This window comes from Muscardinus avellanarius, assembly GCF_963383645.1.
Source record: "Muscardinus avellanarius genome assembly, chromosome: 9".
Classification (NCBI taxonomy): Eukaryota; Metazoa; Chordata; class Mammalia; order Rodentia; family Gliridae; genus Muscardinus; species Muscardinus avellanarius.
In genome coordinates this window covers 30,745,844-30,773,314 of record NC_137795.1, presented here as the reverse complement: position 1 = coordinate 30,773,314, position 27,471 = coordinate 30,745,844, and the positions used below count along the sequence as shown (strand labels likewise).

General features: G+C 37.0%; 1 protein-coding gene across 1 annotated transcript in view; it reads left to right on the top strand.

The window, feature by feature from the left end:
- Positions 1 to 5,868: 5,868 nt before the first annotated feature.
- ABCB5 (ATP binding cassette subfamily B member 5) overlaps positions 5,869 to 27,471 on the top strand; it is a gene marked incomplete at both ends in the record, with an annotated part of 120,129 nt that continues 98,526 nt past the window's right edge. Inside the window, 8 exons of the mRNA XM_080701175.1 lie at positions 5,869 to 5,921; positions 10,078 to 10,135; positions 11,616 to 11,766; positions 15,687 to 15,741; positions 22,981 to 23,172; positions 23,264 to 23,435; positions 25,433 to 25,557; positions 25,639 to 25,816. Of these exons, the coding sequence (XP_080557301.1) occupies positions 5,869 to 5,921; positions 10,078 to 10,135; positions 11,616 to 11,766; positions 15,687 to 15,741; positions 22,981 to 23,172; positions 23,264 to 23,435; positions 25,433 to 25,557; positions 25,639 to 25,816 (984 nt within the window). The remainder of the gene's footprint in view (positions 5,922 to 10,077; positions 10,136 to 11,615; positions 11,767 to 15,686; positions 15,742 to 22,980; positions 23,173 to 23,263; positions 23,436 to 25,432; positions 25,558 to 25,638; positions 25,817 to 27,471) is intronic.

The window sequence follows — 27,471 nt, the reverse complement described above, 5'->3', positions numbered from 1 at the left end:
TTTTATGCTTAACATCATTAGACATCAGGAAAATGCACAACCAGTCTGTTTTAACTATGCATCAGATTACTGTGACCAAGCATGAATGAAGATTAGATACCTCTCAGAAAATATCTCTTCACAGCTGTCATCTTTCCTGAGATTTCCATCTTAGCATATCACCCAGAAATGTTTTCTTGTGTGTGTGTGTGGTGCAGATAATAGAATCTAGGGCCTCATGCAAGCAAGCACTCTACCACTACGCCACATCCCAAGCCCCCAGAAATAGTTTAAAACAAAAATCCTTGTAAGCAAAATATTTCTTTCTACTTTCATATATTTTTATATTTTCTGCAGTACTTGCTATCATGGCCTCCATATAGTTGTCAATAAGAATTGTCTGACTGGTAGATTTAGATTATCCAACTAAGATGTTCAGAGTTCTATCCTCACATTACCAATATATTGATGGATAGTACTACCTGATTATCACACAAGTACATCAAACTTGGCATGTTTCAAATCAAATTTACCTTCTTTTTGGAACACTGGGTAAGAGAGAGAAACATAGAGGCAGCAATTAGGGCCAATATATATCTTCTCACAGAGTGATGTTGCCCTCGCTGTCTTACAACATCCTTCCATCCTGTGTCCTTTTGTCTCGATGGACTTCTCTCCAGCATGTAAACCATGCTCCTTCTGCCGGAGACACTCTTTCTAATCTCTGCATGGCAAATTCCTTTTGTAACTCAGATCTCACCTTAAACATTATCTTCTATAAGAGGTTTTCCCTGACCAAATAGTATAACTGCCACATTATTCTTCATGAAATTTCCATTTCAATGAGATGTAAAACTTATCATTGTCTCATTTGTATTTTATTATTTATTTATTTATTTATTTATTTATTTATTTTTGTGGTACTGGGGTTCCTGGAAATCCTTCTATCTCCGGGCTACACTCCCAGACCTATTTTATACTTTTTTTTTTTTTTTTGAAACAGAGTCTCTTAAGCCAGCGTGGCTGACTTCAAACCTGAGGGATCCTCCTGTCTCCGCCTCCCAAGCACGGGGATTACAAGCGTGTGCCACCACGCCCGGCTTCATTATCTCATTTTTTAATTTATGTATGCCTATAAAAATTTGTGATCTGCCTTCAACGGAGTATAAGATTCATGACAGAAAAGATGTCTTGTCTATTCAAAGCTTAGAATAGTGTCTGTCAAAGTATACAAAAGTATATGCAAAGTAAATTTTTAAAAAAAATCATCATAGGGACTTGTTAAAAATGTATATTTCAGCCAAGCATGGTGGCACACGCTTGTAGTCCCAGCATTCAGGAGGCTGAGACCGGAGGATCACGGTTCATGGACAGCCTCAGCTACTTAGTGAGGCCCTCTGCAACTTAGTGAGACCCTGTTTCCAAATAAAACATAAAAATAGATCTGGGAGTATAGCCCAAAGGCAGAAAGCCTCTGGGTTCCACCCCAGTACCATCAAAAAAAAAAAAAGGATAGAAAATCAATAAACCAATAGAATTTGAACAACACTATAAACCAATACGATCTAACAGGCATATATAGTACACTTTACCCAGCAATAGCAAAATAAACATTTTTTAAGTTCACATTGAATACTAAACTATACCATAGCCGGGCATGGTGGTGCATGCTTGTAATCCCAGTACTTGGGGGCTGAAACAGGAGGATCCAGGTTCGCGGCCAAACTCAGCCACTTAGTGAGGCCCTTTGCAACTCAGTGAGACCCTGTTTCAAAATAAAGAATGAAAGCCAGGCGTGGTGGCTCACGCTTGTAATCCTGGAGCTTGGAAGGCAAAAACAGGAGGATCGCGCAGGTTCAAAGCCAGGCGCTGGCTTAAAAGACCCTGTTTCCAAAAATAAAAAAAAAGTATAAAATAGGTCTGGGAGTGTAGCCCAGAGGTAGAAGGGCTTCTAGGAACCCCAGTACCACCAAAAAAATAAAAAATAAAAAAAAGAATGAAAAAAAATAGGCCTGGGGGTATAGCTCAGAGGAAGAATGCTCCTGGCTTGCATATCCAGTATTGAAAATAAAAAACTATACCATAAATTAGGCTACAAAAACAACCAAAAAAATAACGGTGTTAGAGAGGATATGAAGAAATTGAAACCCTTGTGCATTGCTGGTGGGAATGTAAAATTATGCAACTGCTGTAAAAAGAAAACAGTATGGAGCTTCTTAAAAACAGAAACACAGAATAGCTATACGATCCAGCAGCTTTTCTTCCAGGTATATAAAAAGAATAAAAAGATTACTCAAATTGATACTTGTACACCAATGCTCACAAAAAAACAGACACAAAAGGACAAATGCTGTATGATTCCAGCAACACGAGATACATAAAGTAGTCAAATTCATAAGGGCAGAAAGTATAAGAGGTTACCAGCAGCTGCGGGGTGGAGGGAATGAGGCGCTGCTGCTCATGGGTTTAATGGGTACAGAACGTCACTTTGGGAGGATGAGACGGTTCTGCAGATGGGTGGCTATGATGGCTGCACAACTGTGCTGAACTTAATGTCACTGCACTGTGCCTTTAAATTATTAAATTATAAATTTTATGTTATGTACATTTTGACACAACTAAAATATTTTTTTATTCTACATGTCTAAATATGTTCTACATAAAGCTTGTGCTGCTGTTCTCTGAACCACACTGAGTAGTGAGCCGGTGGTATGGAGGGAAAAATAAGATGTTAAGCTCCTTGGAAAAAGAAAATCTATCTTTTAATTCTTGTAAACTAATAGTTGATGTATCATATAAAGTCAATACTTTTTTAATTACTTCATGAAGGAATAGAAAACTATAATCTGATAAGGTAATCAAGACTTGTAACCTAGGGCAGAATGTATTATTGAACATAATACAGACACAAGCAGAAGGAAATGAAAGAGGTGACTATTTTCAAAGTAATAATAAAGGAGAATCACCTATGATAAAACATTATTTAATAAATATCTGTTATACAAATGTGTCATTAACTTACTAAAGACATGTCCTTTACCTATCATAATTACTAACCCAGCTATCTAAAAAGATACTATAGACTAAACAATAAAAAGTTACACATATTCAGGTTCTACAGATTTTTGCAAAAAAAAAAAAAAAAAGTGTGTTTGGCTGAATGCCTTTCTTTGCCCACGTTGTTTCCCAAGTGCAGTAGACACGAAGCACAGCATGTGCTTCACCTGGGAATTCATCATCGTATAATCAGATGCTTTGGCAGTGCGATCAGAAAAAAAGCCCGGTCAGGCACAGTTGGAAAAAGTCCAGTTGTTGGTTATTTGTTGAGGAGAGAAGGCATTCGTGATTTTGGTGTAAATCTGTGAACAGCAGATCATGCACTTACCCAGGTAAGCCTTAATTGTTTTGATTTATTTTTATAAAGTAATGAGTTTTATTATATAGTTATTCATTTGATAAGATTTAAATGATTAGTATTTTCTAATCCTTTTATGACTTTTCTATGCTATTCCTTTTCTTACATATACATCAAATTACTAAAGGTAGAGTAGTTGTAAATACTTTCTACACACAGTTATGACCACTGACTTCCAAAAAGCAAGAATAAGCTGGTAGTAGACTGTATCATCCTTTCCTCCTTGGTGCTTTTAAAAAGCACTTTTGTCTGTCTGTCTATCTTTCTTTCTTTCTTTCTTTCTTTCTTTCTTTCTTTCTTTCTTTCTATCTTCCTTCCTTCCTTCCTTCTTTCTTCTTTCTCTTTCCTCCTCTCTTTTTTCTTTTTCTTTCTTTCTTTTTTTTTTTGTGTGTGTATGTGTGCACATGGTACTGGGGACCGAACCCAGGAGGTTTTTACCTCCAAGCTACATACCCAGCCCTATTTTATTTTTATTTTGAAATATGGCCCCACTAACTTGTGGAGGGCCTCGCTAAGTTGCTTAGGCTAGATGTAAAACTGTGATCCTCTTGTCTCAGCTTTCCAACTACTGGAATTACTGGTGCTAAAAGCATTTCTGACCCACTGAGACGCAGTTCTTCATTAAGAAACATACTAGTTAAGAAACAGTAAAAAATTATGCTATGCCCATATATGAAGGTATCATTACCAATTTCACTAATATGTATGAAGGGGTGGTAGTGGGATTCAGAGGGAAACACAAGTACTATGTGCATTTATGTCTGTATCTATCACTTTGAACCTCAATATGGTACATCGTTATAATAAAAGTATATTAAGGAGCAACTTACTAGTTGAAAGTTTATTAGCGCTTACATATGCTTAGGTATTAATCATTTAATTTAATTTATTGAGCCAGGCATGGTGATGCACGGTTGTAATCCCAGCACTTGGTAAACTGAGATAGGAGAATCACACAGTCAAAGCCAGACTCAGCTACTTAGTGAGACCCTGTTTCCAAATAAAGTATAAAATAGGTCTGGGAGTATAGCCCAGAGGTATAAAAGCCCCTGGGTTGCATCCCCAGTACCACGATAAATAAACAAATAAATAAATAAATAAATAAATAAAGTATTTAACTAATTACTAATTCCCTCTACAATTTAAATATGTATCTTTACAATCATCTTAGTATAGGGTAATATATGGTACAAACAAATGACTATACATCAATTTATTATCATTTTTTATTATTTCGTCAATGATGAAATAATAGTTTATTAACCTAATGATGATCCCAAAAGTATCCAAGAAAGAATAGAATTTTATCTTTATTTAATACAGTTTTAATGATGAATGGATTTTCAAAATATTATAACTATTTCTAACTATAAATCTATATATAATGAAATTTCTAAATGAATTATATTTGATGAACTAGAAAACTCTACTCCCTCAAATACTGTCTTATAAAAATAATTACATCAATTTGGTTTTGTTTGTTTGGTGTAGGTTTGTTTGTTTTTGTTTTTATGCTAGAGATTGAACCCAGAGACAGTCTACCTTTGAACTATACCCCTCAAACCTTTTTTTTTTCTTTTAATTTTAAAACAGGGTGACTAAATTGCGGAAGCTTTCCTTGAATTTGTGATCCTACTGTCTCAGCCTCCCAAGTGCTGGGATCATGAGTGTGTGCTACTGTGCCTGGCAGGTTTTTTGTTTCTTGCTTGTTTGTTTCAGAGAAAACTAAGAGTGAAGTGGCTTCAAGGTTTGCAATTACAATCAAATCAGCGCCAGGAAAGTTGTAAATTTCAGTATCCCAACACACCATGTTTCCCACTTTTATTTTCCTTCTTTTATTCCAATTCTAAAACTTTCGTTAACTCCAAACCTAAACCCAGAATGAAGTGAAGAAGTTATAAATTCAGTGTTAAATCAGAATAGATGACTTCAGTTGGAACGGAGTGCTGCCAGGCTATATTCTTTTTTTAAGTATTTATTGGTGCATTATATTCATACATCATATTGGGGTAAAAAACTTGTGTGTACAGACATGCACATATCACTGATTTAACCCCTACCCAATTCCCACCCCATTCCCTTCCCATCCCTCCTTCCCTTGCTTGGCTTAGTGGTTGACTTCGATATGTTTAAGTACATTGTGTGTTTTAGAGAATTTCCTCTTCCCCCCTCCTTTCTCCTCCTTTAGGTTGCCTTGTTTGCTCCTCTATAGGATTTCCTTTTTCATCTAGAGTTCCTCCTATGACCCATTTCTCCCTCACTCTCACATATTAGGGAAAGCATCTGATTTCTTATTTTTTGTGACTGACTAATCTCACTTAGCATAATGTTGCCAGGCTATATTCTGAGAAGCTTGGTTTTGCAGAAGCTATTAGGAATGTAAACTGTGCTACTTATCAACCAAGTGAAAAAATTCACACAACCATGTTATATTTGTTAACATTTTATTTCAGAGGGATTAAATTGTAAATATGATGGCAAATTCTGAAAGAACTGAAGAGATGCAAGAAAATTACCAGAGAAATGGGTAAGCTTTTCCTAAATGATATAAAAAGCATTCCTCTGAAAAGTCAAAAACCCTTTATTCTTTTCACAGCTGTTATAAAATATATTTATATTTTTTCAAAAAATAGTATTGCATTTTGCTCTTCTCCAATTGAATCAATATTACAAGTTTTTTTTTTTTAGAAAGGGTAATAGCTGCAGTAATTATTGATTTAGGACTTCAGGTCGTGTGTGTGTGTGTGTGTGTGTGTGTGTGTGTGTGTGTGTGTACTAAGGATTGAACTCATGGGGAATTCTACCTCTGAGCTACTCCTCAACCCTTTTTGTTTCTTATTCTGAAACAGGGTCTTGCTAAGTGCTAAGAGTCTTAGCAATATAAAATGGAAATAATTTAAAATTCAGTTTAACTTTATAGTAAGAACAGTGTTACATCTGAATATATAATCGAAAAATCTCCACTTCACATGGTTCATTAATGACAAAAATTGTGCTCTCCCTGCATATTATTTTCTTAGGGATCAGGACACCTCTATCAGAAACTTCTTGAAGCTAAATAAATTTCTCTTGGAAACATTTTTTTTCAGTTTCAGAGGGTATTTTAAAATGTGTATTATTTTATTATAGATTGAAAAATGATAATGGTATGTTTCATGGGATATGATGTGAAGATTTGATACATGCGTACATTTTTGTTGACCAAATCAAGTTAATTAACAGCCATCATCTCACATGCTTATCATTTCTTTATAGTGAGAACATTTAAAATCCACTCTGTTAGCAATTTTGAAAAATGTAATACATTACATCGGGTGTAGTGGCCCACACTTTTAATCCCAGTACTTGGGAGGCTGAGACAGGAGGATCACAGGTTCACAGCCAGCCTTGGCTACTTACTGAGGCCCTCCACAATTCAGTGAGACTCTGTCTCAAAATAAAGAATAAAAAAAAATAGGGCTGGGGATGTAGCTCAGAGGTAGAATGCCCCTGGGCTCAATCCCCAGTACTGCAAAAAATATGCAATACATTATTATTATAGTCATCCTACTGCACAAAAGAGCACCTGAGGTTATTCTTTCTGTCTTACTGAAACAAACTCAGTTCCTTTTGACCAACCTTTCTCCTTTCCCCATTCACCACCATTCCCCTCAGCCTCTGGTAATCACCATTCTTCTTTCTTTTTCTATGATTTTAACTTTTTTAAAGTCCACATAAAACTGAGATTATGTAATATTTGTCATTTTGGCTGGGCTTTTTTCACTTAGCATAATCTCTCTAGATTCATCCATGTTGCTACGAAAGAACTTTTTTCCTTATTTTAAAGGCTAGATAGTATTCCATTGTGTACGGATACCACATGGCTTTTATCTGTTCACCTCTGATGAACTTAGGTTGTTTCTGTGTCCTGGCTCTTGTGAATGATGCTGCAATACACATGGAATGCAGACGCCTCCTTCACATGCTAATTTCAGTCCCCTGGGTTACATGTACCTATTAGTAAGACTGCTGGATCCTATAATGGTGCTATTTTTTAGTTTCTTGAGGCACTTCCATACTATTTTCACAATGGCTATACTCATGGCTATTGTTTTAAAAATGAAAGATAAAATGAATTGGAAATATTTTGAAAATAAAAAGAGCTGCATGCCACACCACATACTTCTTTAATTTTTTTATACTTTTATGGGTGCATTGTAATCGTACACCATACCAAGGTATAGAGAAACGGGAATATGTATACATGCTCACAACACTTGGTATGTTTCCCAGATCCCATCCTTTCTCTCCCCCCATCTACGCGGGTCATATAGATTGGCATTAATAATTTTCTATATATCCACAGCATCATTCAGATTGTTACCCTCATTATGTCTCCATCTCCTCTCCTCCCTCCCCTAAATCCACTTCATCGTGCTATTGGCATCTCTACTTCTTTATCTGAGGTGTCTTTTGTTGAACAATGGAAGACTGGAGAAGAGGAGAAAAACACTGTGAAAGAGCCACAGGGATGGAAGGTAGGGTGGGTCGACCCTGAGAGGTGGAATTCACACCATCCGGGAGTTGGCGTAGCCTCGAAGTACACACCAGAGCTCTGATTAGACCCCAGAAACAGAACCACGTGGCTCAGGAGCAGCTGGGTGGCTGTTCACGGGCACCACGATGGAGCCAGCTGCCTCCGGTGCCTCAGGCTCCACCCCCAGCCATTGCCAGGAGACCACACTAGGTAGCCCAGGAAAGGCGCTGAGCATGAGGAGCACAAGAACCCAGACCCTGACTCCTGCCTGCTCACTCGCTGGAAAAAAGAAAAGAGACTTGAAAGATGGTTCAAGTCTCCCCTGGAAGCTTTCCCTGAAGGCCAGTGCATTCCCTGAAACAAAATTCATCAAGAAAAGAAAGCTTAAGTGTCTTAAGGTTAAAATCTTATGTTTTTTGGTAGGAAGAAAGGTTTTTTTTGTCTTCTGTGCTTCATACAGAACATATTAACCTAAAGAGGAATAAAATTAAATGACCTGTCCTTTATTGAAACTGACAGAACATGAGGTTTATAAAGCTGAAGAGTTGGAAGTTGTTCTTTTATGATGTCTTTTTAGAACACCTAAACTCTTTTTCCTCTAATCTTTTAACATTTTAGAAGTGTGTATGTGTGTCTGTGTGTGTGTGTGTAAATGACATATTTCTACGAAATAAATGGATAAAATTTACAACTTGCATTAGGGCCTCCTTGAAATTAAATTAAATTTTCAAATGAGGGACAACTTTCAAAGTACAGTACACTTATTTATGTGCTCTTGTGCACTTAAGTTCATGTCATTAAAGATCACAATTACTCTATTCTTTTGTTACTGAACATTAAATAATTAATTACTTTATTCTCACTAGGATAGGTACCATTAAAAATAAGAAAGAAAAAGTATTGGTAAAGATTTTTTAAAAAGTGGAATTCTTATGCTCTGTTGGTAGGAATGTAAAATGGAGCAGCAGCTGTGGAAGAGTTTGGTAGTTCCTGGAAAACTTTAAACCAGAACTACTCTATGACTAAGCAATTCTACCTCTGGGTATATACCACAAAGGACTGAAAGCAAGAAGTCAAAGAGATATTTGTATCGCCATATAAGCAGCAGTGTTAGTACTGGCCAAATATGGAAGTAATCCTGTCCACCAACTAATAAATTAGCAAATAAATGTGATATATAGATATGATACAAATATGGATAAAACTTGAAGACATTATACTAAGTAAATAATTCAAGGATGGGCCTGGAGCCATTAAGTCAGGAGTGAAAGAAAAAATACTGGGCGTTTCCACTGTTTTGTTTTTGTTTGTTTGTTTGTTTGTTGCAGTAGTAAGGATGGAACCCAGGGCATTCTACCCCTGAGATACACCCCCAGCCCTATTTTTTATTCTTTCTTTTGAAACAAGGTCTCACTGAGTTGCAGAGGGCCTCACTAAGTAGCTGAGGGTGGCCTCGAACCCTCAATCCTCTTGCCTCAGCCTCTCAAGTATTGAGATTACAAGCGTGAGCCACCATGCCTGGCTGTCAGAGGTGGGGAAGGGGGTGATGAGAAATTGTGTAATGTGTCCGGGCTTCAGTTCTACAAGATGAAAAGCATTTCCATGTAGCCCAATGTGAATGTACTCAGTGCCCTGATAGTATACCTTAAAAATGGTTATGATAAGATTGTTATGAATATTTTGTCACATTTTAAAAAAATTTTACTCCAGATCCTTGCATTTACTTACTACCTTAACAAAGTTGGAGACAACCAGTGATAACTTCTTTTCCTTGTGATATTTCTTAAAATTTTATACTATCACTGAGTGTGTTTTTGAAATTTTAGTGTTTTTATAAATTTGTTATCAAGGGTAATATTTGACACTTCAGCAAAATATAAATTGAAAAATTTTGCAAATTATATTCATATTTTAACTTTTCTTTGTGTATGTGTGTGGTATTGGGGAAAGAACCCAGGGGTTTTCTACCTCTGGGCTAAACTCCCAAACCATTTTTTATATTTTATTAGAAACAGGGTCTCACTAAGTTGCTGAGAGCCTCACTAAGTAGCTGAGGCTGGCTTCAAACCTGTGCAATCCTCCTGTCTCAGCCTCCCAAACGCTGGGATTACAAGTGTGCGCCACAATCCCCGGTTTAACTTTTCTATTTTAAACGTTTATTTTCCAGAACACTACAAGAACAATTGCCCAAAGCAAGAAAGCAAGCTGTTGGATCTACTGAGATTGTAAGTGAAGTCATGTAGAAAGTATGCATATCAGAAAATTTTAGGGAATTATCAGTAAAGTGTAGAATGATTGTATTTGTTTGATAGTTTACTTCTATTATTTGAGGGAAAGGAGAGTTTAAACAGAAATTCATCAAAGTACCAATTCTAGTGAGAAAACAATTATATAAATAATTCAAAATTTCTACAATAAGTAATAAGAAAAAATAGCACAATATCCACCCAGTGATCTAATTTTTTCAACAATAAAACGTGTGTTTTACATAAATGTTACCAGACATGAATTTTGAGTGATGGATAATTACAAGTGACTTTTAATATGTATACATTTCAATATTTTCAGTAACTCAACATTGATAATGTGTTAATGTGTTATAAATTATTTTTTTTTTATTTTTTGTGTGTGGTACTGGAGATGGAACCCAGGGGCATTCTATGCCCAAGCTGCACCCCTAAGCCCTATTTTTTATTCTTTATTTTGAAACAGGGTCTCACTGAGTTGCAAAGACGCTGTCCCCAAAGCTGTGATCCTCCTGTCTCAACCTCTCAAATGCTGGGATTACAAATGTGGGCCACCATGCCCAGCTTTCTTTTTAAATAAAATCAATTTTCTAGGCATTTCACAAAACTTCGGTGTCAGAAAATGCATCCACACACTTCTTTGGAAGTTACTCCATAAATGCCGATCAGCTATTACATGAATGCACGGAAAAGCATGAATTCTTGTTCTCCACTCAAAGCATGTACTGAGTTCCTCTTGATGCTATTCAAATCTAATCACTCTTCGGTGCCATCTTACATTTTATCTTGACCTTTCTGAGTAAGACAAATAACCCACGTTTCCAAGTTTTGTTCATGGTTTGGTTTTGAAATGCTGTTGTAGAGATCTGGAGCAGAGTAGAATAGAAAGCATCTGATATTTGGTTTGGGGGCATGTCTTTTTTGCTCCGAACAGCCCTGTAAACTAGTATAGGCCCTTATTACAGGATGGATATTAGCCTGAGTAGAATGAATCTGAAGAACTTAAAATAAAAATAAAGATTAAAAGATACAGTTTATTCCATCTTAGTAGTTGTTTACTATCTGCTGCACTTGGTGGTGACAGTGCTGAGATGCCGATGAGCCCAGGGAATGGAAAATCCGCCAGTCATCGTTCCGTGAAGGAGGACATTGTCACTGCTGTCTTCCAAAATGACTCATTCCCAAACCAGCCAACACACATGCCCACTTCCTATCTGACTTATGTCCTCATTTACAATTTATATTGACTTAGCCACTTTATTTTCAAAGCCTTCTTCAAAGTCAGCTGTAAATCCTTAATATTGGGTGTTTGTTTAGTTTACTTTATAGATCAAGATATGTCAGTGATTTTATCATTTATTTCATCTCAATTTGTAACGTAGTGTTTACTTGAAGGCAAAGCAGCCGGTGGTTTTGTTTGTTGTAGCACCGTAACGCTACCATGCTTTGTTCTCCTCAGTTCCGTTTTGCTGATGGGCTGGACATCACACTCATGATTCTGGGAATCCTGGCGTCATTAGTAAACGGGGCCTGTCTTCCTTTAATGTCACTGGTTTTAGGAGAAATGAGCGATCACCTTATTAGTGGATGTCTAGTTCAAACCAACACAAGTGAGTACAAGATTTATTTTTCTGTATTACTGGGAACTCAGAAGCATTAAATTAAACGGATACTAAGTTCCTAATACAGCTTTATAATTGTTATATAAGAAAATCTACATAATATATACATAAGTCACTTATTCTTCTACACTGCTAGGTACTAACAAATAAATCTGTGTTGTTCAGAGTTCTTTAGAGAAACAGAACCAATGAATGTGTGTGTGTGTGTGTGTGTGTGTGTGTGTGTGTGTACACGCATACACATAGAGAAATCAACTTACACACATAGTTTAAGGAACTGGCTTTACCTGGTTATAGAGTCTGAGAGTCCACATTTTGCCAGGCTCTGTCAGCCTGGAGACTCAAGAGAAGGCCCATGCTGCGGTTCAAGTCCAAAGCCATTTGCTGTTGATACATAAGAATCATCTGAGACCCACTACAGTTCAGCTTTTCTCTCCAGAAGTTAAAGTAATGTTCTATCAGAAGTGGTGATTATAAGCCTGGCGTGGTGACGCACGCTTGTAATCCTAGCATTTGGGAGGCTAAGACAGGAGGATCACAGTTCACGGCCAGCCTCAGCTACTTAGGCTCTTTTGCAACTCAGTGAGACCCTGTTTCAAAATAAAGAGTAAAAAATAGGGCTGGGAGTGTAGCTCTGAGGTAGAATGCCCCTGGATTCCATTCCCAGTACCGCAAAAAGAAAAAAAGTGGGGATTATAATAAAAGAATTTAATTTTAACAAAAAACGTGAGTCATTCCAGACCACTTACCTGTAATAACTCCATTAAAAAATAAAATCCCCCAATAAAGTGATCTCTGGCTTACTAGATACCAGAAGTTCTTTAATAGACATAGGCATGTGTGATACCATGGAGCATAATTCAACAAGGAGGCTGCAGAAAATTAGAGCATGAGAGACAAATACCCTTCATAAAGATAAGAGAGAAGTCTAGCAATTGAGTGTGTGAAGAAGTTTCCATATTACCCGTATTGGCAGGCATGTTTTAATGCTACCTATATCTCTAGACATCTCTCATATCCTTTGTAGCATCTTATTTATGTGTCGTATCCTTCAAGATGACATTATTCTCTATGTATTGACATAATGAATATTCATTCTGTTTTATCTAGTAAATACTATACATATTAGTCATTCCCTTATTTTGCATATCTTCCCCAAATTCCACTCTAGGAAGTATCCTTGTAGGTAGTTATGAAAGCTGACACAAATAACTCAGATAAAACTTAAACTGCCTTTTGGAAAATGACCTAGCTTTTTACTTCTATCTGTGCCCCATTTAACTTTAAATACTAATTTATGTAGGTAGGATTAACCTATTACTTCTATCTCCGTCTCCTTCCAAGTAATTGTTTACTGTCTAAATAGTTATAATTTTTTGATATTGTAATTATATAAGAAAAATTAAAGATAGAAGAAAAATGAGAAGTTTACATTTAATGACAGAGGCTAAATTAATTGTTATGCACCTGAATTTACCAATTCACTAAGTAAATATTTATTGATTGCCAATTATGTCTCTAAGAATTAATGAGTGATAAATCCAGCAACCTAAGGCTAGTTTTCTTGGGAGTATTCTTTTTGTTAGATATATTCTATATAACTGATTATCTTACCTGCCTTGGATAGTAACAGCAGTGCTTCTCTGATAGATACTGCTGTGTATTTTAACAGATATAGCAAACATAAGGATTTAGATAAATTCATGGATATTATTGTTATAGCATATTATTAAAATAGAAACATTAAGGAGCATACTTTCAACCATTTAGCAATAACTTTATTAATTATTAACACTGATTTTCTGGAGCATAATGTAGGAAGATTCATTTTTCCTACAAATAACATATGAATAACTATGATTAGTTGGGGGTCTCAATTTATGCCAGAACTGAACTTTTGCACATACCAAATTAATACAATATATACTCTATTAATGCAATATTCAAAATTAAATTGTTCTATTTTTATTGTCATTGTAATACAATTTGAGAAACATTTATTCTCTTTATTAGCTTAGTTAAATCTCAAAACTTTCTATTAAGTTTTAACATCTTCATTTCTATCATGTCAATTCTGATTTTATTTTTAGAAATCTGCCTCAAATTTTTTCTTACTACAATTCCATAAATAGATAGGGGGAAAGGATTGTTTTCATATAAATAAATCTTTAGACATTATTATATATGATTATGTAACAGATAAAATATCATGATGTCTGATTCTTTTCAAATGTTTATTATAGAGGGTTAAGAAAGAAAAATTAAGAAAGTGGATACTGACCATGGATTTGCAAAGTAGGTGAAATCAGGAATTTATTATACTATTAATAAACTTTTCACTAGAAGACGCATATAAAAGTTCCTATGAAAGACTTGCAACCCCAAGATTGTTGGGAACAGTTTTATTATATGGCCATCCTAGTTATAACCCAACATACTTTTTTTTTATTGGTGCACTATAATCCTACATATTGATTCAGTTCAGGGTGATAGAGACATACATGACACAGCACTCTTTGAGCCCTCCCCAGTTCTCATCCCATCCCCTCCCCCTCCCCACCTTCCCATGATCAGCACATGTTTGGCTTTGATGAGTTAGTGTATGTTCATCATGTCCATTGATGTGTTTCTCTCTTCAGGTCTCCCCCCCTCAATTAGGTCCCGTCCTTCATGCCAAGATTTCTGCTTTGTCTAAAGTCTCTTCTTTGTTCCACTCTCTTCCTAGCTTCCATGCATGAGGGCCAACATCTGACTCTTCATTTTTCGTGACTGACTAATCTCACTTAGCACAATGGTCTCCAGTTCCATCAAGTTCCTTACAAATGACATAATTTTGCTCTTATTTATGACTGAGTAGAATTCCATCGTGTATATACCCCATAATTTTGTAATCCATTCATCTGTTGATGGACACCTCAGCTAATTCCATAGTTTGGCAATTATGAATTGTGAAGCTATAAACATAAATACGTTTGCATTTCTATGATAGTTGTGTTTCAGTTCTTTTTGGTAGATACCCAAGAGTAGTAGGTCTAGTAGTAACTAGATCATATGGTAAAACAAATATCATCAAAATAGCACCCTTCCAAAACTTACCTACAGACTCAATGTAATCCCCATTAAAATACCATGGTCATTCTTCACAGATCTAGAAAAATCAGTCCTTAAATTCAGATGAAACAACAAAAAACCTGAAATAGCCAAAATAGTTCTTAGGAACAGGAACCATGTAGGCAGCATCACAATATCTGACTTCAAACTCTATTACAGAGCCATAGTAATAAAAACAGCATGGTATTGGCACAAAAGCAGACACATAGACCAATGGAGCAGAATAGAAGATTCAGAAACAAATCCACACACTTACAGCCAATTTGATTTTTGACAAAAGGGAGTAAATCATACACTGGAAAAATGATAGTCTCTTCAATAAATGGTTAGCAAAACTGGTTATCCATATGCAGAAAAATGGATATAAAACAACATATTTCAATGAGATTTCTTTCAGTCTTTTCTATGACTATTTCTTTGAAAATTTTCACATTTGTTCTTGCTTTTTTTTTTTTTTTGGACTTTCTAAATCATTCCCTGGGTTGTATCAAACTTAATTCTAAATGCATAATCTAAGGTGGAAAAGGGAATTCTATTACTATTACTTTTCTGACTGTTGCCTGATTAGAGGTATCCTAAACAAGTCTTTCTGTATATTAACTACATGGATAATTTTTTCTTGTATTTTTTTACATTGGATGAATATTTCTTGAGAGCAGAGATAATTATTTCAAGTACTAGTTTAAAGAATAGAAAGTAAGATAATTAAATTCATTTTCTCTAGAAGGCACTATTTGGTTTGGAGGAGCATATGAAACACTGTAATTTCTTCCATAATTTAAAATATTTTTCTACAGCAAACTATCGGAACTGTACTCAGTCTCAAGAGAAGCTGAATGAAAATATGATTACGTAAGTCCCAATGAAGTATTAATATCCTATCACTGTATGCTGCCTTATTCAATATCTATAGCAAAAACAACTGAAAATTTGGTCTGATTATTATTAAATATAAGTAATTAAAAATGTCCTTCTCTGCCACTAGGTATATGTAATTTAAGTAGTACACAATTTTTCTTCTGTTTAAAAGGTGTGCAGTTCATATTCTTTGAGGTATCTGACAAAATTCTCATCAATAGAAAAATAGTGAATATTTGGATTGTTAGACCCATTTTTCCTTTTACAACTGAAGGTACATCTCCTAGAAAATAAAGAGTTTATTTTTTCTATCTTAAAATTTTATTTATTGCCGGGCATGATGGCGCATGCTTGTAATCCCAGTACTTGGGAGGCTGAGACAAGAGGATCGCAGATTCATGACCAGCTTCAACTGCTTAGTGAGGCCCTCCACAACGTAGTGAGACCTTGTTTCAAAATAAAGAATAAAAATAGGGCTGGGAATGTAGCTAGGAGGTAGAATGTCCCTAGGTTCCATCCCCAGTGACACACACACACACACACACACACACACACACACAAAAAAAAAAAAAAATTATCTTCTTTCTAAGCCTTATAAGAAATACTATTTCCATAAACATTAAAAATTGAAAAGATGTACACAAAAAATAATAAAAATACTAAGGTATTATTTGTACTAATTTTGGAAATTAATTATTCAAATTAATTGTTATATTAAAATTGTACACAGAATAAAAATTCTAAAGTCTGAATAAAAACTCATAAGGGCATTTTGTTTTTGTGATTTTATGTATTAAATAGTATCTTTAGCCAAGTGTGGTGGCACACATTTGTAATCCCAGCATATGGGAGGCTGAGATAGAAAGATCATAGGTTTGCGGACAGCCTCAGCTACTTAGTAAGGCCCTTTTCAAAATAAAGAATAAAAAAATAAGTCTGGAGGTAGAATGTCCCTTGGTTACATCCCCAGTGCAAAAAAAAAAAAAAAAAAAAAAAGTATACTTTACTCTTTCTCATGCTGAGTTAGAAAGATGCTACTTTAGGCAAGCATTGGTGGCATACACTCGTAATCCCAGTACTTGTGAGGCAGAGACAGGAGGATCACAGGTTCAAGTACAGCCTCAGCAAGTAATAAGACTCTCATCAACTTAGTGATATCCTATTTAAAAAAAGAAAAAATAGAATAGGGCTGGAGGTCTACCTCAGAAGTAGAATACTCCTGAGCTCAATCTCCAGTACCATAAAATAAGAAAAAGAAAAAAGAAAGATGCTACTTTATTGAGCATATTCATTAGATTTTTATTTTGACTAACTAAAATGATCAGTCTTTGCTACATACCTGAACTATTTTCTCTGGAAGCAAAGTCTCCATCTTACATGACCCCAAGAGACACCCATGACAAGCAGTGACACCTTGAGGGCCTTCATTCTAACCTGCACTGTCTGTTAGCCACAGCCACATGTGGTTATATAAATTCAAATTAATCAAAACTTAGGATTCAGTTCCTCATTTTTAATCACGATGTCAAATGCTCAATAACTATGTCTGGCTGCTGCCATCCCATAAAGCACAGATTTTAAAAATTGTGCCATTGTCCTATAACTGACTTGTAAAGACTCTTTGTAAGTTCCAAATGTAAATTTTTTATCAGATATGTAAGTACAAATATTTTCTCCTGGTCCGTGGCCAGTCTTTTCATTTTCTTAAAGGTTCCTTTTGAAGCAGAAAAGTTTTAAATTTTGATGAATTCTCATTTATCAAGATTTTTCTTTTATGGTTTGTGGGGGTTTGTTTTGTTTGGGTTTTGTTTTTTGTTCTTGCAGGTCTAGACATGGAACCCAAAGGCATTCTACCTCCGAGCTATACCCCCTGCCCTATTTTTTATTCTTTATTTTGAAACAGGGTCTCACTAAGTTGCGAAGGGCCTCACTAAGTAGCTGAGGCTGTCCCACGCCCGGCTGTGTTTTTGGATTTAAGCCTTCTTTGCTTAATTCAGAGTCATGTATATTTTCTGCTTTCTTTTGTAAATTTCAGTGGTCTCACCCTTACACTTAGATCTATAATCCATTTTGAGTTAACTTTTGTGAATGGTGTGAGGTAGGGCTCTAACTTCTTCTTTTTCACATGTAGTTATCCAGTTGTCCTGGCCGTATTTGGTGAAAAAAGCAAAAACTATCCTTTCTCCACTAAATTGCCTTGGTAGCTTTGCTAAAAATCAACTGTCCATAAATGTGAGGGTTAGTTTCTATTCCTTCAAATTTTTTGAGTTTTTAATACAACTGTCCTTATGCCAATACCACTCTTTTTTTTTTTTTTTTTTTGGTGGTGGTGGTGGTGATGGTACTGCGGTTCCTGGAAACCCTTCTATCTCCGGGCTACACTCCCAGACCTATTTTATATTTTTATATGGAAACAGGGTCTTGTAAGCCAGCGAGGCTGGCTTCGAACCTGCGCGATCCTCCAGTCTCTGCCTCCCAAGTGTGGGGATTACAAGCGTGCGCCACCACGCCTGGCACCACTCTATTTTGATTATCACATTTTTACTGTTTAAGTAAATAAATAAAATCAGGATCAGTAAGTTCCTCAACTTTGGTTTTCTTTTTAAAAATTATTTTGGCTATTCTGAGTTTTTAATACTTCTGCTTAAATATTGGAGTTATCTTGTCAATATTACAAAAGAAGATACCTAGATGTTTGACAGAGATTGCAGGGAATCTATAAATAATTTAAGGATAATTGTCATTTTAATAACATTGAATCTTCCAATCCATGAATTGCTTCTCCATTAATTTAGATATTCCTTCCTTTTTCTCAATAATGTATTATAGTTTTCAATGTGCAAGTTTTATATTTTTGCTTTCATTTTATTTTAAATCCAATATTCTTCATCAAGTTGATTTAAGTTATAGTGTTCTAGCCTACGCTTGAACTATGCCTTTTAATAGAAAACATATATAGTTTATTCTAACTCTTCACAATAGATCTGTGAAACAGTTCTATGAAAGTTACTACAAACAGTGAATTAGTAAATACTGAGCCCTGTTGCTCTTAAGAGAAGGAAATACAGGGTTAGGTTTCTGTGAGCCTCTAGTCACAAACTTTTCATCAACTAACCACCAAATAAACTAAATTTTATGTGTGTTTCTATTTTAGACACCTTGTTTATGTTTGATTCATTAATGCTGAACTCATAGTCAACAGCACTATAATTCTGGCCTGAATTAAGCTTATCTAACATATATATTTTCTCCATAGGACATATCACATCCTTATTGTACTTCAGGGCTTTAGATAGCACCATAGCTCCATGCTTGGGAGCCACCAGAAATGACAAAATCATCAGCAAAAGACACAAAAATTAGAAAAGCCTGGCACTAGACAGGCTACAAAAATGGCATTGTTTTCCCTACAGTATGATATGAACAAGAAAGCAGGGTTTCACCTTGTTGGATCTCAGCCGAGAAGATGAATATAAATAAAAAGTTAATTTTTTATTTTGGACTATTGTAAATAAATGTTAGTGGCTAAACGCATTTCTAAAAACATAATATTCAAGTAATGAGCACCACCTTACTTTCCTCTTCTCTTTATTCAAATTTCATTCTATGTCTTTTTCTGTAGTCTCTCCCTATCTCCCCCCCCACCCCCCAAGGGCTTTCTACCTCTGGGCTATACTCCCAGACCTATTTTATATATTTTTTTTATTTGGAAACAGTGTCTCACTAAGTTGCTGAGAGCCTCACTAAGTAGCTGAGGCTGACTTTGAACCTGTGTGACGCTCCTGTCTCAGCCTCCCAAGTGCGGGGATTACAAGTGTGCGCCACCACGCCCGGCTCCCCTGTCTCTTTTTTTTTGAGCTGCTACTTATAAGCTATTGTTTTAAGTTTACCTCTAAGACCTTTCTTCTAATTCCAGCTTCTTACTTCATCATCACTTTGAAGTTCAAGATGCCCAAACCAGAGCTCCTGCTATTACACCCTTTCCCAGTCTCCCGCTTCAATAAACTACACCCTCCTCGCCCATTGCTCTGCTCAAACCTAAGCAGTTATCCTAGACTTCTCTCCCCTTACTTCATTCTTCCTATCAACTACAGTGACAGTTATTTTCAGAAGATAATGTTACACAAAGAAGTGCTTTATTATTATATACACAAACTATAAACTACTATGAATCTTAATATTTATGTGATAGCAAGTGGGCGGCAAGTCAACATCCAGGGTCAATAGAATATTCAAAGGAGACAGCAACAGACGAGGCTCCCGTGGTCCGCAGAGAGGACGTCTGCCCAGGTATGGGGCCCTGCTGCAAGAGCTTTCCAAGTTCTCTCTCCCTGTCATTGATCACGGGAGACACTCCAAGAGAAAATATGCAGCGTGGTTCTTTAGGCAGGTCAGAATTCTCAAAATATAGAGCACTAAAGCTGGGCGTGGTGGTACACGCTTGTAATCCCAGCATTCGGGAGGCTAAGACCGGAGGATCACGGTTCAAAGACGGCCTCAGCTACTTAGCGAGGCTCTTTGGAACTCAGTGAGATCCTGTTTCAAAATAAAGAATAAAAAATAGTGCTGGGAGTGTAGATCGGAGGTAGAATGCCCCTAGGTTCCATTTCCATTCCCAGTACAGAGAGAGAAGAGAGAGAGAGAGAGAGAGAGAGAGAGAGAGAGAGAGAGAGAGAGAGAGAGCGCCCTGTCATTAGAGGCAGAAACAGTATTAACAGTCTTCTTGTTCATTTTTATGACAAAGAAGGTTGGCTGTTTTTGTTTGAGGAGTCCATTGGCCTGACAAATTTTATTCCAAAATATGTGTAGAGTCAGATGCCACCATCTCCATCAAAGCCTCCATCCTTCTCGCCTTGGCCATGCCAAGAATCTCCGAACGAAATCTCCTACTTGCATTGCCATTCTTCCAAAGGAGATGAGTTGATTTTTATTTTTTGTACTGGGGATCAAACCCAGGGGAATTCTACCTCCAAGCTATACCCCCAGCTCTATTTTATTTTATTTGTGTTTTATTTGGAGACAGGTTTTTGCTATGTTGCTGAGGTTTTCGTTAAGAGACTTGCCTCAAATGTGCAATTCTCCTGTCTCAGCCTCCCAAGTACTGGCATTATAGGTGTGCGCCACCATGTCTGACCAGAGTGATCTTTGGAAAAGTTGAGCAGATAAGGGCATCCTGTGTGTCAATCTCCCATCATCTTCTCTTTCTCCTGGTATAAGATTTGAACAGCACTCTGTAGCTAAAGTCCAGATAGCATACCACCTTCTCCTGCCTTGTTGTTTCATCCTACTTTGGATTTCTTTTATTCCTGAAACATGTTGAACTTTTTTCTGTCTCACTCTCTCCTGCCTCACTTTCTCCTGGGACACTTCTCTTCTTTCTCCCTGGAAAGTTATTTGTACTTTTAATGGCTAACTCCGTTTCACATTCTGGGTTCCAGCTATACTATCACTTCCTTAAAAAAATGTTTTATAACCTCTCTGATTAGTTCTTCCAATACAAATTTACTAACAAATCATTTTAGGGCCTATCACAATGTCTACTTCTTGCATAGGTAAAATCAACCTAAAATTCTCTGTCTTTTTGCCTGTGTCCTCCCACCGGAACGAGAGGACTCTTGCATATGGATATATCTCTAGAACCTCAGGCATAGTGGGCACCAAGTATATATTTATTAAATGACTGTATTTCATATCTGATCTCTTACAGTTGTATATAATTTAGACTGTCCTCAGCGCTACAATGATTATTTGTACATATAACATTAGGGTAAATTTATTAAGTTCAATTTTAGATTTAGATACATATTATGTTTTAAAACCTTATCAAGCCAGGTGTGATGGCACACGCTTGTAATCCAGTACTTGGGAAGCTGAGACAAGAGAGTCATGGTTCTCAGCCAGCCTCAGCTACTTAGTGAGGCCTTTAGCAACTTAGTGAGACCCTGTTTCAAATTAAGAATTAAAAAAATAGGGCTTGGGGTATAGCTCAGAGGTAGAATATGCCTGGGTTCAATCCCCAGTACTGTTAAAAAAAAGAAAAAAACTTTATCAAGTGCATATGACTACTGACATTTTTTAGCCTCCTGTTCCACTTATAACCTATCTAAAATGCCTCAATAGAACATTTTTTTCTATGAAAGTATTAAAAATACTGAAAGAAGCTGGGCATGGTGGCACACACCTGTATTTCCAGTACTTGGGAGGCTGAGACAGGAGGATCACAGGTTTGGGGACAAGTGGTGAAACTCATCAACCTAGTGACATCCTGTTTCAAAATAAAAATTAAAAAATGGGGCTGGAGGTATAGCTTGGAGGTAGAATGCCCCTGAATTCAATCCCAGTACCACATAAATAAATAGATAGATAAATAGGGCTGGGGTCGAATGTGCCTGACTTCAAATCCCAGTAATAATAATAATTATATAATATGTAATACTAATATAATATTAGTAATTATAATAATATTAGACATTATCATGATGATGATGAAAGAAAGTTTTCAAATACTACTTTTTTTTGTTGGTCCTGGGGGTGAAACCCAGGGGCTTTTCTACCTCTGGGCTTTACTCCCAGACCTATTTTATACTTTATTTGGAAACAGGGTCTCACCAAGTTGCTGAGAGCCTCACTAAGTTGCTGAGAGCCTCACTAAGTAGCTGAGACTGGCTTCAAACCTGTGAGATCCTCCTGTCTCAGCCTCCCAAGCGCAGGGGTTACTAGCGTGTGCCACCATACCTGGTTTCAAATACTACTTTTGTGTGTGTGTGTGTGGTACTGGGATTCCTGGAAGCCCTTCTACCTCCGGGCTATACTCCCAGACCTATTTTATGCTTTTTTATTTTTGGAAACAGAGTCTCTTAAGCCTGCGTGGCTGGCTTCGAACCTACGAGATCCTCCTGTTTCTGCCTCCCAAGTGCGGGGATTATAGGCGTGCACCACCATGCCCGGCTCAAATACTACTTTTTAATAATTTAAGAAACATGCTCTAAATGTCTTGCCAAGGAAACCTATATTATTACATTCCATATATATTTCACTCTTGTGACTTATTTTTAGTTATGTTGTAGGTTCTAGCATAAATTATTTCAATTACTATGATATATTTCTTTCTTTCTTTCTTTCTTTCTTTCTTTCTTTCTTTCTTTCTTTCTTTCTTTCTTTCTTTCTTTCTTTCTTTCTGAAACAAGGAAACCAGTTGTGCCTCAGCCTAACATTTCCGCCATCTTTCTCCAGGTTGACTCTGTGTTATGTTGGAATAGGAGTTGCTGCCTTGATTTTTGGCTACATGCAGATTTCCTTTTGGGTGATGGCCGCAGCACGACAGACCAAGAGAATTCGAAAAGAGTTTTTTCATTCCATTTTGGCGCAGGACATCAGCTGGTTTGACGGCTGTGACATCGGTGAACTTAACACTCGAATGGCTGAGTAAGAGGATGGGATTCTGCAGGGATGCCGCACGTCTTCTTGGGTTTTGTGTATGTCATATGTGTCACTTAACTCCATTTCTTTGTTTCAGTGACATTAATAAAATTAACGATGGTATTGGAGACAAGATTGCTCTGTTGTTTCAAAACATGTCTACGTTTTTGATTGGCCTGGCGATTGGCTTGGTCAAGGGCTGGAAACTCACCTTGGTGACTCTGTCCACGTCTCCTCTGATAATGGCTTCGGCAGCGGTGTGTTCTCGGGTAAGCAGGAAGGAGAGTGGCTTTGACTGAATGCAGGAATGTCAGATTGACGCCTTACTGATCATCTTCCTGTGAGGTTTTTCATACCTTGCTAACATTAGGAAACGTTCTTCTTCATTTAGCAGTCTCCTGCAGCTTCACCTGAGAGCCTGGGCAAAGCCTGCTGCCATTACACATGGCAGAGCCACTCGCTGTTGGGAAAGATGTATGTTCTTAATTCCCAGATGAATGTGCTGTGATTCATTTCACTGCATAGAAGAACCAATAAGGGAAAAAAATCCCAAAACAATACTTAAAGAATTATTTCAGCCTCTTCAATTCTGTCTTTTTTATAAAGCTTTGAATGATATCTAAAATAATAAATATCTAAAATAGTGTCTATTTTGTTACTACATAAATATGTTTCAGTTGTTTAAAAGAACTAAGCATTTGCATTCTTTGTTTCTTTTTTGTGGTACTGGGGATTTGGAATGTTCTGTTTCTGAGCAATCCCCCCAGCCCTTTTTATATTTTATTTTGAAACAGCATCTTGCCTTACCATTTGCTGATCTGAATCCTACATTCCTGCTCTCTCAGCAGTACTAGAAATGCAGGCATGTTTTGAATTTGCGTTCTAAACCACATTGTTAGCACCATTATACCAAGTATACCACAAAATATTAATCTTATTTACAGCCTGGTTTTGAAGCCAGTGGTTTTTATGAAATTCAAGAATGACCAATATGTTCCAAATAACCCTCTCCAAATCCAATGATTGGCAATTTTTTTTTTTTTGGTGGTACTGGGGGTGGAACCCAGGGGCTTTTCTACCTCTAGGGTATACTCCCAGACCTATTACCTAGGTGTCTATCAACAGATGAATGGATAACAAAGTTAGAGAATATACACACAATGAACATTTACTCACCAGTAAAGAAGAAAAAAATTATGTGATTTTCAGGAAAATGGACAGACCTGGAGAATATTATGTTAAGTGAGATTAGCCAGTCACAGAAAGTGAAGGGTCATATGTTTTCTCTCATATGCGGGAGCCAGGGACTAATCGGGATACCAGAAGAACCTCAGTGGAGCAGTGGAGCAGCCTAGGGGCGAATGGTAGTATGGGGGGGGGGGGGTAATGAAGGAAACACTTGCATTGACACTACGAACATATACAAAATTATCAGTGCCAATCTCAATGCCAGTTGAGGAGGAAGCTGGGGGAAGCTTCCCAAGTGCTGTGTGCCTGCACGTCCCTATCATTCTGAACTTTCTGATGTGAGACTACAATGTACCGAAAAAGTTATATTTTAAAAGGAAAAGAAAGTGGGCCAAATTGCTGTATGAGCAGGTGATGCCGTAAACTCACAGCTCTGAAGGCATTGTTCCTGCTGTTTGCTTCCACTGAAACTAGTGTGCTAATTACTAATCTATATAGCACTAGTAAGTGAAACATATAATAGGGAAAAGGGCACATCTGATTTCAAAGTTTGAGAAATCAAGTAAACCTACCATCTGTCATCGAGTCACGTTCTCCCCTTTCACTCCAAATCTCACCTCTGGGTGTTTGGAGATAAAGGCACCTGCTAGGCCAGCGGTATGACGCCATAATAATTTCAAGGTCAACTTCCACACGTAGGCAGGATCACGCTTCTCTTCCTGCCACCATTCTGTGACCTATACCCTCTGGAGGCCTGGCTTTGTCCATATCCAATCAAGTCAAATCAGGCTTACTAATTTCAAGTGCCCTCAAAAAACTGTGTCCCTAATACCTTCTCCAAATCAAGTCTTTCCCAATTTACGTGTGGGTGCCAGTGAAGCTACCCACACTTAAAAGAGTTTTAAAAGTACTGAGAGAAAACAGTGAGGCTCCACTAATAGGGGAAAAAAAAATAGAGAGTTAGATGTTGGGAAATGTTAGGCTCCCTGAAATTCTGACTATCCCTGAGCTAAGTGTTCTGAATCTCACTCCCACCTCCCGTTCGTTCTTTGGCAACGTGTGTCCCGGTCCATTACAGATGGTCATCTCACTGACCAGCAAGGAGTTGAGTGCCTACTCCAAAGCCGGAGCGGTGGCAGAAGAAGTCTTGTCCTCCATCCGAACAGTCATAGCCTTTGGAGCCCAGGAGAAAGAAATCCAAAGGTCGGTCCCTTTCATTGTAACAAAAATAGGCTTGATTTTATTTTCCCCAAATACTATCACATTGTGTTTTGTCTTGATAAGGTACACAGAGAATCTAAAAGATGCAAAAGATATTGGCATAAAAAAGGCTATAGCTTCAAAACTGTCTCTTGGAGCCGTGTACTTCTTTATGAATGGAACGTACGGACTGGCCTTTTGGTATGGAACTTCCTTGATTTTTAGTGGAGAACCTGGTTACACCATTGGGACTGTTCTTGCTGTAAGTCTTGTTTGAGAACAAGGAAACGTATCTTATATAACCCTTTCTTACTAGAGTTTGGCAATAATTCCAATTTAAGTGAAGATGAATATTCAAAGGTTAATGTTTTTAATGATCAGTACTTGTCTCTCTCACATGATTCCTATATACTTCTAAAGTATAGTCATGAGTTGACAGGATTTATTTATCCAACAAGTTTTAGTGTCCTCATTGTGCCAAGTATAATGATTTTAGAGTAATCATAATTGAATTGACCACTAAGATTTATATAAAATTTTAATCCAGCAGTCAAAAAAAATGCCGGCTTCTAGTGATTTTCTTTACACTTGCTAAGGTAGCACCCTACATTCACCTGGCTAAATATCTTCTCTCAGGAAATACTCTGTACATTGGACTCATCTGCTATTCCTCTGTCATTTTATATATAATGAAGTTAAAAACAAACTACATACTGCTCTGTCTAACATTGCAACTTAGAGTCATTCAAATTTCCAGGGGTTATATATTAGGTTTCAATGTATTCAGTGATCCTCCCAAATTTCAAAAATAAACAGATGAGTTTAGGATTAAGAAACATTGGTCTTGGTGTGCTAAGTTCATCATCTTTGAATTCTTGTTTGGCTTTCGGATTCTGGATATATTTCTTTTCTTACTACTAAATTTAATCTTTTGGATTTGAGACTTTCTTAGTTAACACTTTAAGTTCTTTGTTTACCTCAAAGTAAAATGTCAGCGTGAATTTCTGGCTAATCCTTTCTCCTCTGTATGATAAGGAAAATTGCACTTAGCTTACAGAGTTCTCTCCTTATTTAGCTTCTTTTCAAAGATGTGTTTGTCTAAAATAGCCGCCCAGTGATAAAATAATTCAAAACATTGGTGTGGAGCCGCATTAGATGGCACATACCTATAATTCCAGCTGGAGCTGGGACAGGAGGATTGCAGATATGGTCCAGCCTCAGCAGTTTATTGAGACCCTGTTTCAAAATGGAAAATAAAAAGCCTAGCTGCTAGGCTTTTTATTTTCCCAGTACTTGGGAGGCTGAGACAGAAGGATTGCAGGTTCACAGACAGCCTCAGTTACTTATTGAGGCCCTCCATAACTTAGTGAGACCTTTTTTTTTAAAAAAAAAAAAATAGGGCTGGGAATGTAGCTTGGAGGTAAAATACCCCTGGGAATTTTACCCATCCCCAGTACCGAGGGGTGGGGGTGGGGGTCAAAGAGAAAGGAAAAAGGGCTGGAGTATAGCTTGAAGGCACAGTGTTTCTGGGTTCAATCTTCAGTACAGAAAAAAAGAAAAGAAAAGAATATAATGTCTACGAGCTAGTAACATCTGCCACACTCTTTTTGTTAAACTCAGGGGTGACCAGGAAGTAGAGGATGTAACTCGGGAGCACAGCTTACCTCCTTCCTCAGAAGCTCATACTCAGGCAGCTGTTCAGGCAGCAGATTTTCCTGCTCACATGTTCCAGCAGGTACAACCACAAAATCATGACGCCATCAGAAGTTCATTAGGAAGATGCCAAGGACACCTGGATCAATTTGTGTTTTCTTTCCTGATATCTTCTGCTCTTTCTGACCTAATTCCTCTACTCTCTGCAAGCCTAAACCAAGGATATAGATCCCATCTTTTTGTCCTTCTTATATAACTGCAGAT